The sequence below is a fragment of the Xiphophorus hellerii genome, chromosome 21 (genome assembly GCF_003331165.1).
Source record: "Xiphophorus hellerii strain 12219 chromosome 21, Xiphophorus_hellerii-4.1, whole genome shotgun sequence".
Classification (NCBI taxonomy): domain Eukaryota; kingdom Metazoa; phylum Chordata; class Actinopteri; order Cyprinodontiformes; family Poeciliidae; genus Xiphophorus; species Xiphophorus hellerii.
Window position 1 is genome coordinate 9299157 of NC_045692.1, and position 14067 is coordinate 9313223.

Below are 14067 nucleotides of genomic sequence, written 5' to 3' on the forward strand. Positions count from 1 at the left end.
TAGGAAATATTTTATCCCTTTATTAGTCGTAATGGAAAATGCAGGGGACTTGTTTTAACGCATAAATCATGTGTATCACGCACCGAATCTGGGACACACCGGTGAAACGACGGTTAGTGGCGTGTGACTCGAGACATAAATTTATGGAACAATATCACGGATTACAGATATTGAGAATATTGAGGATATTTATATAATTCATTTACTGTGGGAAATATGACCTCAACTAGAAGTGTTCTGTAGTGTGTGCGTGTGTGTATGTATACATGCGTGGGGGTGTGTGTGAGTGGGCATGTGTGCTTAAAGTGCTTTAACACAGTTATTTGGGTATGTATGTAGAATAAAGAAGCATTTAAGACACAAACTTTAAGAAACTCGTCTGGATTTACTGCATAATTGTGAACTGAAAGGAAAATAGCATGGTTCAGAAGATGACTCTTCTGAACCATGAAGTTCAGAACGGTAATCACAGCTGCGAGTCTTCAGTGTGCCAGCTTCACCTGTTTAGATGCAACAATTTCCCGCTAACTTTCTTTCCAAAACAGCCCCATCTCAGACAGATGGATCTAAGTCTGTGAATACAGATTAAACATGAACTGCTACAGAAATCTGATCCTGTCTATAGTCTATAATTTTTTCCCCCCATTTTTCAGATGACTGATTAAACAGTGCCCCATGACATGTTTAAAACTTGAGATATTGTTGCATATTATCATACTACTTTGCACTTCTCTACACCTATAACCCTGACCTCTCTGGTGTGTTCCTTGGTCTTCATGATGCCATTTGTTCACTCATATGGAAACACAGTAATGACGGCAATACATAAAAAAAAATTAAAAAAATTGCCTGCAAGTCCTGCATTCACTGGGTAAAGCACAGAAAACAAGAAAACACCAAATGAATGGATTTCTACAAGATCCTCTTTTTTATTTGCTTTTTTCTCTGCTTGTTTACTCCAATACTAAAACCGCATCCACGTCATTCTCGCTTTGCCGTAAAATGAAATTCAGACACTCTGTCAATTCCACCCAGGCGTTCCCACTCACCTGCAAAAGCTTGACACTCAACTGTTTCTGCCTTAATCCGGCCCAGGCAGACAAAACAAGTGGTGAATGAAAGAAAAGTGGGGGAGACAGAAAGAAAGATAGAGAGGGAGGAAGGGAAAATAAGCTCCTGGCCTCCCTCTACCATCACTAATTCCTCATTTCCTCTTAGAAGGGACTGCATGTACTTCTGAAATCGCACGCTATAGTGTGGGCAAGTGGAGGGAAGGGAAGAAAAAAAAAAACATTTAAGCTAGTGGTCTCATACAAATCTGATCAGCATTTCCACTGCTGTCAATGTGAATAACAACAGCTGGTTTGTCCATAAAGCACAGCTCACAGTTTAGGGAGTAGAGGAGGGGAAGAAGAGTGACACAAGGCATTTATACTATGCTGTACTTAAGCGTTCTTGTTTTTACAGATCCCAGGTCTGCATTCAGTTCATGCCAGCTTTTACCCCATGCTTTATGTTGGATGGGAGCTGGAGACAATATTATCAGGGAGCTTGGGCTCAGTGAATACGCCCACGAGCACATTGACAGTGTCCACATGTGCTGAATGCTCCACATAGGCCTTCAACAGATGCCATTAGAAAACAGAGCATACATACAAGACTATATAGGATCGGAAGGGACACTGGATTTAAAGGCGTGTATTTTAAGGGGTGTTTTTTTTTCTCTTTTTTTGCATGAGAATCTTTTGTCCCACACACATATGATCAATGAATAAACAGAACCTAATCCACTGGTCAATATCAACCATCCAGAATAAGTCTGTAGATTTATTTATTTTTTTTTAAGATTAGAGCAGCTTATGCATATACAGAGGATGGCTTCTTTTCAAGAGGTTTAAGAAAGTGATTGTGAAATGTGTTCAGATTTGATCTAATATAATCTGCTGAGCATCTTCAAAAGGCCCAACGCTGAAAAACACACTAATTCTTTCGCTATAAAAAAGAAAAAGAGGGCTTCATATTTTTAACAAGTTAACATAAACATGCAAAAAGATCGATGTTACTTGAACGTTTTCACCTTTTAATGTCGCAGTCACAGTTTTCTGTGGAATAGACCAACACAAAGTATTGCGGAATACTAGCTCTTGATTATTTTACAATGAAACAGAATCAAAAAGTGAGGAATGCATCTGAATGTAGCCATCTTTATATTCATAACCTTTAATAATATTTAGTGCCCACAACTGCAGTAAGATATTATCCAATTCACAAGTAAAATCCACTTTTATCTAAATACTGATCCAGCTGCTCTGTGAAAGCCTCAAAGGTTTGAAAGATAACTTTAGTGAACAAAATGAATCATGATGACCAAGGAGCACATCAGATTTAAAGTAAATCTGGATGATAGCCACTTAGATCCATAAATCAAACATTATTGAAAGAACTATCAGGAAGAAAGACAGCTAAGAAGTCATGCGTACAGTTATGAAGACGCTCTGGTTAATATGCAGGTCATTGTCGTAGAAAAGGCCTCGGTGCTCGACTGGCTCAGTAGACGCCGACCAGGTTTGCTCTTTCGAACTGCGCAGGTGAAGAGAAGAACCTCCTAAAGTGCTCTGAAGTGCCACTCTGATAGAGTAGAGACCTCGCGGAAGCTTGTCTCTTGCCGCTCTCAGGCAACATACACACACCTCTATAGACTGAGGAAGGGCTCCCTGGTCCCCCTATGAAGAAGAAATAGTAGAACACAAGGATGAGCAAACATTTCATCTCCAAAATTAGAACACATTAACATCCCACCACCGGATAGAAACCACAGCAGTTATTGGCCTACTACAAAATGTTAAGTCACCCAGCTATAATTTGGCATGAGCTGCACCAAAAACCGAACAATTTGTTTGTCATTCAAATACAAAAAATTATTTTTGGGATGATCTCGTGTATCAGGCCTTAATGCAGTTGAAGATATTTTTAAATGATTGGTTTTAGAATAGTAAAGGAATCTGACTTATTATTCTCTGTTTTGGACCAGAGCAAGTCATGTGGAGATGCTAACTCCATGGTGGAGGGTTTGACTGGGATCAGAGATGTGTCAACCCACCCAAACGTAGGGAGTTCTTTCAAAAACAAACAAATACATAAAAAAGTGTTCCAGAAGTTACACAATTAAAACCCGGCACTATAGTTCACCAAGAACAATGATCTTGAGATGTTCAAATAAACAGGACAACGCTCCCTTTTAGGAAAACATGTGTCATCTGGAAACCTAACCAGGGCTCAGTATTAAACCGCCGAACATCTGTTGAGATACCTGAAATGGCATCCAGCGTATCCAAGCTTGAGAGGATCTGCCAGGAAGACTTGGATAAACAGTCTAAATCCAGGTGTAAAAGGCTTTCAAAGACTTACTCAAGAAGCTGTAATTGCTGCCACAGGGGCTTCTGCAAAGTAATGACTTCATTTTGATCTTTCATTAATTTTTGAAAAATATGTTTTCACTTTGACATTATAATTATAAAGTTTGAACCGGTCAGAAAATGATTGATCAGTCAAAAACTTAAATTTACTCATGGAAAAATGTAACAAGGCGCTCTAATACCGAAAAGTGTATCGATAAAAATCCCTCTACACCTAATATTCTGCATTTAATGAGCTTCATTGGGTTATAGCCTTTAAACCTCATTCAAAGCACATCAACATTAACTGCTGTCAAAGTTAGATTGCCCATTCAGGAGAAGATTTCCAACATGCAAGCCCTGCGGTGATAAAATGAATTTTCAAGGACTAGATGATTTTTTTTTTTTCTTTGCTTGTATGTGCCTTGTTATATAGTGTAGGGTAGGTAGTTAAAAAAATGATTAAGTAGGACATCCAGAAAACAGTTAATGGAAACAGCATCTCCTATCTTAAAGTCTTAAACGGAATTTAAATCATCAATATCCAAAGCAAATTGGGCGCTTTTTGTCATTAACTATTTCTCTATTTCTTTCTTCCAGGTTTTCTTTATATATATATATAATTATTATTATTCAGAGATCTATCAGTTGATACTGATAATTAGTATCGTACCCAAATATAGTTATTTGTATTTTGAGGGGGCTTGATCATTTTAATTATAACATAATCCTATTGCCACACCAAGTGGTTGATTTGCACTGTGAAGAGTAGGATTAAAAACAAAAAATAAATGTAGCATTCTATCCAACCCTATCTTTCTCTTTATAATGCCATCCTATTCCATTGTATAATGATGTATTGTATCTAATAGTGTACATATATACCGAGATTTATAGCATCACTTTGCATTATCATATCCTATTCTTCAAGACTTTCATGTCATTCACTGTAAATTACATCTCCTTATTCCTATTTATTGTATGTGCTTAAGTATACAGTATGTTAACCAGAACCTGAGGGCATAGTTTGAGTGTCTGGCAATTAAAACCCTCTGTACCGATCAATGATACACACTCTCTCACACACACACACACACTCACCCCTATATGGATTTTAGAACTTTCTCCTTATGATTTCCAATATCACTTTTTTTTTTTACCTGTGAATCATGAAGCATATATATTTTGAAAGGACACAATACAAATTCAGCTAGAAAAGGGTCATAATACCCGTGACAGTGCCTGTCAGTCAAGGAGGAGGGTGTGTGCAGCTGAACCCCCTCAGTGATATCCCCTCAATATTCCCACTGTGAGCATCTTTGGATTCCAAAACAACCAAAAACAATACAGGCAGAAGTAAAATTTGTATAATTGGTGGCAAAGCGGTTTAGCCCACACTGTCTCACATTTAGAAGGAGGTGGGGAAGGCCTCCAAGCTCCCACATAGGAAGACGAGGCAGGCAGAAGAAGAGACGGAAAAGGAGAAGGAACGGGGGGGGAACGAGAGCAGAAAAAGAAAAAAAAAGGAATAAAAAATAATAACATCACACCTGCGTCTAATTTTCCGTGTGCGTCGTGGAAGCATTGTTATTGCCTGGCTCAAATGATTGCGCAGGCATCATAGGAAACAGCAGAGACAGCAAGGTGAAGGTAAAAGGTGAAGGGAGCCAATTTTCCATATCAGAGGTGGTTTGTTTGCCCCGAGCCTGAGTTGTGCCTAAAGTGCCATAACATTACAGCACTCCTACAGATGAGATCAAAGGCTCCAGTGAGGGATCCTCTGTGGTTTTGCTGGCAAGCGGCCGTCCCTTTGCTGAAAGATCTTTTCAGGGCTTTCCACACATTGACTGATCACACAAAATGCACTCTTAATGGAGACAGGAAATGCCACATACAAAAACTTCCTTTCTTTCTAAGTATAGGCTAATATTCAGAGATTAAGCTTTCTTGTTAATTATTTTCATTTTAATTAGTAAATCTTAATTAACAATGAACATTTACCCTTAAAATATTTTGGCTTTGGAATGAAGGAGGAGGGTGAAGAAAAGAGAGAATAAATATGACAATCTTTTTGGGACCTCCGGGCAGGATTACTGATGCAGGCTGCCTTAGTTATTAAACACGTTCTAAATTAAATGCCTCCATGAATTTTGCACAGAAATATATTTTCATAGTTTTGCATGCCAAATGTGACATTTTATATTTCAGATTCATCTCGCTGCAGTAATTTTCAAGAAATGTCATATAAACAAAGATTTTGTCATTTACCAAAAGAAATTACTATGCGTGGCAGGTTTGGCCATTGCTTCTCTCTTTCTATCTTTTTTTTTTTTCTTTCTTTTTGCCTCTCCCTGCTTTGCCCCCTTATTCTGCCTGCGCTAGTTGTTTCAAGTCAGCAAGCCATAAAAAATCTTTATCTCAGTGAAACACAGCAATTTGGGAGATAATCGAATGGTGACTGGGGGGCACAAACGCCAGTCTGAGGAATTATACCACAATCTCCCCTGCATTTACAACCTTCCTCAAAGCCAGTTGTCACCCTGGAAGGAAAGCCCCCGACTGAAGATTCATTACATCTTTAAGCCAGCACGGTGGCATAGCCGGCTCATCCCCAGATGCAACACAACAGCACACTCACTCCCACAGCTGGTGATGCTACCGCTACAACTGCAGTCCCCTTTCTCGCTTTTTCTCAATTGGTTCCCCCTTATTTCTTCTCTCCCTTTTTGCTGCCTGGGTTTCATCTTCTAGGATTGCATTTTCCACCTACTGATGTTTCCTTAAACGGGAGACGCTACTCCCAAAACGACAGAAAACAAATCTTTAAAAGTTGACATAGAAAGCGTAGCTGGATGGTTAGCATATCGGCTGGGGGATTCCTTTTGGCTCAATGTAGTGTAATACTATACAGTCATATTCAATTAATTAGGAAATTCCCATTCTTGTGACAAGAATACCTTTTGAAAATAACCTTTCAGCAGGTATTGAACATACTTTAAATTAAGCCCACATTTCTCTATTAAAAAGAAAAAACTATTTTCTTTTTTTTATTTGTCCGATGTAATATTCTAATCTTAAATGTCATGTTTTCATTAGCTGTAGGCAAAAAAATAAAAAAAATAAATAAATCATCTTAATTAACAGAAACAAAAGCTTGAAAACACCAGTCAGAGTGTAATTAATCATCATAATGTGTTTAACTTAGTGAACTGAGTTGCTGAAATAAATGAACTTTTCAATAATATTCAAACTTGTTTGAATAAGACTGCATGTCTCTGTATAGGCATGCTCATATGGAAACACTTAATTTCCCCTTTCTCTCACTGGTACCGTTCACTACCTCATTGCATATAATTACATCATTTAGGAGTTTTTTTTCCGGGGGTGGGAGTCCAGGGGGTTACCAAACAAAGCTGTTTTCTTCTTGTAATTTGTAAATAGGATCGATATATCTCCCATGACATCACACTCTTAGGGCGACTCCAACAAGGAGCTCCAATACTTTGCCTGCTGCAGTTGCTAATAGTTTGTTCTGTAAAAGAACCAGTTTGGTTCTCCTTCACTTGAGACCAAGTTTGATGCTACCCTACTATAAAGTCTCATTGGGTAAAGTTTACCCATTTCTCTCAGCATCCCTGCATTAAAGCCATCAGCTTAATTCATTAAATATGTTTTGTAAATGTGAAACAAAAAGTGGAATTGTTCTAAGTGACAACCTACCAAGGTGTAATAATAGTTGTATTTTAAAGTGTGTATTTTAAAATAAAACTATTATTTTCTATCAAACCAATCACATCAGGTGTGTATTGTTGGTGGCCGATGCTCTAAGGCATAGGACTGAGTTAACGTTTTTAGACTTGCTCTAAAGTTATTCAATGTGGAAATCCAGTAATCAGCGCATTCCAACACAATGCCTCAAATACGTAAAAAAGTGTCAATTGATGCAACACGCTTGATGTGCATTCCACTTTAAATAATGCAATGTGTGTTTACAGCTCTATCGTCCAAATTGGGCATAAGAAAAGCAAAACTAGCTCAGAAGTCTAAAACATGGTGCTTAGAAAACTTTGAGTGGTTTTTGGACTCCATGTGCTTGGCCTGGCTTTTGATTCTGACGAATATGGTTTCTTCCTATTAGCTGCTACTCACAGAACAGAATTATATTTTAACTTTCTCAGACTTTATAAAGACCCTTGTGATTCTTTTGACTTGATGAATTGCATAAAATAACCTAATAAAATCCCTGCTAATGGTTAAGTCTGTTCATTTTTAGGCCTTTTTATAAACTTACTTTTAGCTTCTGAAATGCAAAATGTTCCAATCTCGGGTTACAGAGCATATAAGTGAAAACCAATGGGACCATTGAACCCAGAGAAAAATTAAGAAATGTGTTTCTTTCCCATCTTCACACCCTTATTTTTAGTCCAATTGATGTCTGTTTCTCAGTCCACCGTCGCCTTACCTGCCACGAGGGCCGTGATGCTGAAGAGGAGGATTGTGGGAGCTCTTTGGCCGCCGCCTCTTCTCGGCCTTCGCCGAGCGCTCTGATCGACAGGCTGTCGAGGTTTTTGCTGCAGTGCACAAACATATGTGTGTAACACACACCAGTACGAGGGGCTAACCCTGTTAATAGCCGCCTGCATTTTGGGCCCTCTGTTGTTCCACTCTGTAGCCAACAGCAGCTCAATCTAATAACAGCACAACAAAACACTTTCCATTGGGTCCCTCTTTCTCTCTCTCTCACTCTCTCTCTATTGCTCTCTCTTTCTGTTTTTCCTCCTTTCTCTGTGGGTCTCTCTCTCTCTCTCTCTCCCTGCGTTTCTCTGCCTTTCAATCTTATCAGCGGTAATGTAATAAGCGCTTGCTTCGCTCGTCTCCTCGCCACCTCTCTTAATTCCTCAAAATAAAGCAATATCACAGGGGCCCCGGCCTGCCTGTGACTGGGGATAAGATGCTTGTTAAAGGAAGGATAATTCAGCAAATAAGCGCTCTGCATCAAAGGCGGGCACTGGGTCTTTCTTTTTCTCTCCTTGTCTCCCTCCCCTCTGTTTGCCTATCAAAAGTATTACACATGCTTTCATCAGTTCACAACATGGCACAATGTGCTTCCTAATGCAATTACTCAACCTCCATTAAATCAGAAACGGTGGAAACAAATGAATTACACATTTGTTACAAAAACACAAGTCAGCTCTGTGTCTGTTCTAATTTTTTTTCTCTCTCTCTCTCTCTTTCTCTCTCAAAGATGTAGGGAGAGAAAAGTGAAATCATTTCTCTTTCCATTTCAGGCAGATGTAGCCCTGGGTGATGCGTAGAAAGTCTCCGATGTCTAATAGCCACCCACTATTGATATCAGCAAGGATTTACAGTGTTCAAGGCTGTCTGGAGGAGGTCATCTCGCTAAACTCCAAATCACATTCATCTGACAGGGCTGGTGTCCGACTTACCACCCACCCATAACACGGGCCAGCACAAGCCGCGGTTCTGACGCGTACACTAGTTTCTTGATTTTTATCATCTCAGCCAGCATGGTAGTCCGTAATTAATGAAAACTTAAACATGCTAAGCTTGATTGCCCGCAGGGCTCTCGCCACAAGATGTGAAGCCTGACCAAAGTGGATGGAGCAAGAATTGATGCACCTCCTAGCCCAATGACATGGACAGATTTCTGTGCCCCTGAGCCATATTACCCACAATGCAATGCCTGCTGACAGCAGAAGCCTTGCAGAGGACATATGAATCTGGCGCGTCAACGATAATACAAATGCTTCTCACACAATTAATGATTACAGTCACGTGACATCAGTTTTACATATGGGGGGGAAGGGGGTGATATGAAAGGAGCTGTACTTACCACTGAAACAATGTGTTCACTCTGGGCTGGGGTCTTAACACTTCATCACTGTCCTTCTGTGAACTGGGTTCCTTCAAAAATTACATCAATTGAAGGGTTTTCTCTCATTTAAATGTTTTATCAAAATGTTTGTATTCAGTAATGTTACAAATTACAGTGCCTTTTACAGAATATTTTCACTCCTTGAGTTATTTCTCTAACCCTTGAAACACATATTTTTTTCTGTAGAATTTAGGTCTAGCTATTTACCAGGGCATTTTATCTCAAATATATGTTTTTTTCTGAATGAGACTTTTGATGTACTTGCTGTTTGTTCAGGGTCATTATCCTGCTGGAGGATTAAATTTGATCATTCATTTGATCTATCTTGATATCAATCCTTAGCAGCCCCTGTTCCTGCTAAGAATCCCACCACATGAAGCTCTCACCACCGTGCTTGATGGGGGTATGGTGTGCCCACTGTTACTGTTCCCCACACCTTGCACTTTGCGTGTTGACCAGAAAAGCTTTGAACTATTCTGCCTGTAGCAACATTTTTTTCACACTTGAAGTCTGCTTCACATTTGATGACAAATTAGAAAGATAGAAAGCAATTTGAAGCTTTTTAATTAGCCTTCTAGGCTGTTTCTTTGCATCGTTTCCAATGAACAGTAAGGCACGGCTCTGCGCTGTTTGGTACCTGTTTCATACACTAGCGAATACTTAAAATTTACAGCTACTTAAAATTCCCTCCTGAAAACACTTGTATCCCCCCATTATAATCAATCAAATACAAAATATGTCTTAAAATGCATTAATGCGCACATTTGAAACCGTGTTAGCACTACCGCAGAAGCTAACAGCTACAGTCTTCCTTATATCCGCTCTTGGGGGAACAACCGATCAATGCCAAGGTAAATTAATGACCCTCATGGATTGGCTGCTTTGCAAACATCAGCCAGTAGCAGGTAAAACGGTATTGTTTCTCAGTGCAACCTTCATTTCATGAAAAATAAATAAATAAATAATCATCAAATAAGTGAAATTGCTATGAATAATACTGAGTTATGTTCCTCAGAAAATCTGTGAATACTGAACCACAAATAGGCAGTGTGAGCCACTGTCCTCATTTGGGTTGATTAATCCAACAAGATTAATATAAAACACATCTTGTGTTGTTGTCATGTGACAGAATAAGGAGTTTGAATGTTTTTGCAAGGCAGACAGCTTAAGATTTTAGGTGAGCTAAGAAAACTGTTATTGCATTTAACAGTTTTAAACGCAATAACATTTAAAGAATCTTAAACTGAAGCTAATAAATAGGGCAAATAAAATAGAGAGCATGGTTTGTAAAGAAGGTTATAAACAACTCAGGAGGCTAAAAATATAGATACACTTGATTCAGCTTCCATACGATGCATGGGCATTTACCTCGACATTGCCAGTGAAGAAAGCCATTAGCCTTTTTTTTCTCTTTGCCCACTCACTCTGTTCCTGGGTTCCCTTCTGATCTGGTTGCTAAAAATACATGCAAATACAAACACACACACACACTTTCAATGGATGCAGACTTATGAAACAGTACAGTGCACCATAATAGCAGAATTAAGCACAAGGAGCAACTGTAATGCAATCTGCAGGCAATCAATACTGAGCCAGACCCTAAAGACATGGAGCATTTGATGAGTGTTTCAGCCAGTTTTACATTCAGTCAGCACATTCACACACACACCCCCACTCCCCCCAATTCAGACACATTGACATTACTAAGTGACAGCGTCTTGCAGACGAAGAAAGAGAAGAGAAAAAAAAAGCTATAATTTTTAAATAGATGTGAAATCTCTGGTGGATAATGTTCTTTCATTTGAAGGTGGGTGTGCAAACAGTAACGGAGCACGTGCATATTTTACCAGAATAAAATAACACTGATCCCAGCACTGATAGAGTGGATGCTACTGATTATCCACTTATGTGAAGATGAGTCAACTGTTGCAGTGACTTCCAAGTGACATTGAAACACTGTTTGTACCTTTGTTCCTATATTACATTTGCTCGCTATTCATGTAATATTCTCACTGTCTTTTCAAATGAGATTAGAACTAAAAATACAGTGAATAGAACTTCTGCATTAATGTCTGCAATGCTTTTGCAAACTGGATTTCCCAAGACAATATAACCCTGACATTCTTCTATCTACTCTCATTCCTCTTTTGACTGGGGGAGTCAAAAGCATGCAAACACTTTATTTTTTTTTCTCAGAAAGGCGTCTGATCTTAAATGCTAGTTTGTAAAATCCCCTGTTGTAAGATAATATGTTGTCATGCTCTATTTTTACTGAAAAGACCATAAGACTGGGTAAAGAAGCAAGCAAAAGCAATAGACATAGTTGAAAGTCGAAAGACAGAATAAAACTGAATAAAAGAATTAGGTGAGAATATTGCATGTGGTATAAAGGATAAAGCTGAAATCCATGTTCCAATATTGGGCTAAACAAGAATGAGTAATCTAACCTCGGAAAAAAACCTTGAGTGTTTGTTTTGCAAATAAAAAGTAAAAAAATCACAGCTGAGATTTTATGAAATCTGTGAAACAAATGCAAAGAATAAAGATTACAGAACAAGAGAACACACAACCCAGGGTGAAACAGGAAAGAGGAGAATCAGTAAAGCAAGTTATACATACAGTCTACAAACAGAGAGACAAAAGCAGACAAACGCGTGTTAAGACACACACAAACACACGCACACTGTGTCCATTAGCCAGACCTCTGATACACAGCATAATGGACACGGCTGATGCGCTGGTGAATATGGGATGATGACACAGATATTCCCCTTTGTAGCACTGACCTGCTGCAGTGAAAGGCTGCCAAGCGTGATCATGTCAGGCCGCACACGCTCCCTCAGCTGCTGGGCGTAGCAGGGGATCACTTCCTCAGCTGCTCTTGCTGCAAGAAAAAAAAAACAAAAACACATAAAACAACTCCAAAGATTGTCTAGAATATTACTGGAGCGATGTGAATTAAGTTAATTAATTTTATTAACAGACTATAGAGTTTTCAAATATCTCAGAGAGATCTTGAGCACGATTTATTCACATTAACATGCATTAAATGCTATACCACCATATACAGTAAGGTGCACAAAACTGCATAGAAAAGTGTTATTCTTTATATTAACAGTATCCCTACACAATAAATCAGCCTCTGAAACAAATAAAAGAATAGCATTACTTTTTACAGCACTTTCCCTGCCTGTTACCATCCTCCCTGCTTGGAGTCCAGCCTCTCCTCCCAGCCAAGCACTACTCTCTGCCTGTGGTTTGGCAATGGTATGGGCCTGGGAGGGCCTGGGGCCCGAGGCATCACCACCACCACCACCACCACTGTGGAGCAGCAGTCGCCGCTGAAGCACCAGATCACCCGCCTTCACCTCCAACACCTCCTCATCCCTCGAGGCTTGCAGCGTACCTGGAGAGATAACGCATCGGTGAGTACGCGCAGACACATGCATACAAACAGGCACACACAGATGCACAGGCGGATGGGCATTCATAAACATCGGCACATGCATTCGCATGCTGATGGATGAGCATACTTAGCAGAAACGCACACCTCCACACACAACGCACGCAAACAAACACACACACACGCTGATGTGTGTGCTTTTGCACAGAAAGCGTGGAGGTGGACAGTCATGTACTTATGCAGGAAAATAAAAACAAAAAAACAAGGCAGATCCACACATGCACTTTCACAATCTCTGCATATACTTCCAAAAGTAGTCACACAATTTGAACTTTTCCATATGTTCCCACATTTTAACTACACTCTTAAATCTATTTTATTGGAACTTTGTGTGATAGATCAAGAGTGTCCAAATAATTTTATGTGAATTGGTCACAATTCAAGAATGGTATAAATTTGGCCTGTAAACAAGGACTATTGATGCAGATAGTGACTTTTAAGCATTTTTAAATTGAGATTTTAAACTACTAAAAAGATGTAGATTAGCCTTTTCATTATTTATTTATTCATGACCCACAAGCACTTTCAACTTGTCAGCTTTCATTCTCAGGGCAAAACACTTTTCAACACCACTGGGATAGAGCAAAACAGGAAGCTGTGCACATCTGTGAAGGAAAAATATTTCAACATTTTTCACAAAGAAAATCTGAAAAGTGTGACATGCAATTGTAATTAGCCCCTCAACTTTGTCAAACTGTAATCCAGCACCATTAATTGCTTAAAGAAGTCAGGGAATTATTAAGAAGAATATATTTGTTTATTGTTTATTGTTGTTTTCATTTTGCCTCATAATTAAGTGACCTAAAAATAAGTGATAAAAAAAAATCTGAAGTCATAATAAAATGTTTGAGGCATGTCAATATATTTGCAAATCTTTGTGCTAAAGCAACAGAACAATACTTTTTAAGACAATATTCTTTTGAAATTTAGATAGACAGCATAAAGTTGTAAATAAACTAAAGCTTAGTTTGCTAAGAGTAGAATAAAGATGCCATCAGTTGCAGTTCTAGTGTTGCAGAACCACACTTTCTTTACAACCAATCGCAAGAATTAGACAGAGTCTTCTCGCTGTGTGTCTTTGCAGTTTTGTTGTCCTCCCTCAGTGATAGAAAACATGACAATTCTTTTAGCGCATAGAGTGCATTCAACGTGTGCAGTCCAACATGTGTAGGAGCCAAAGCTGTTGTCGTTGCCTAATGCTTTTTGTAAAGAAGTTGCTATCATTGCTTCACGCCTCGCAGAAAACAGGAATGAAAAGAGTGCCAGTTCTGTGTTTGTACCTCGCTGAGCCAAAGCAAAAGAATCCATCAAGA

At 39.0% G+C, this 14067-nt stretch overlaps 1 protein-coding gene across 1 annotated transcript in view; it reads right to left on the reverse strand.

Moving 5' to 3' along the window:
• Positions 1–14067, reverse strand: part of ofcc1 (orofacial cleft 1 candidate 1) — a 166418-nt gene that overhangs the window by 61743 nt on the left and 90608 nt on the right. Inside the window, 6 exon segments of the mRNA XM_032551761.1 lie at positions 2481–2723; positions 7858–7966; positions 9250–9320; positions 10660–10746; positions 12078–12175; positions 12461–12697. Of these exon segments, the coding sequence (XP_032407652.1) occupies positions 2481–2723; positions 7858–7966; positions 9250–9320; positions 10660–10746; positions 12078–12175; positions 12461–12697 (845 nt within the window).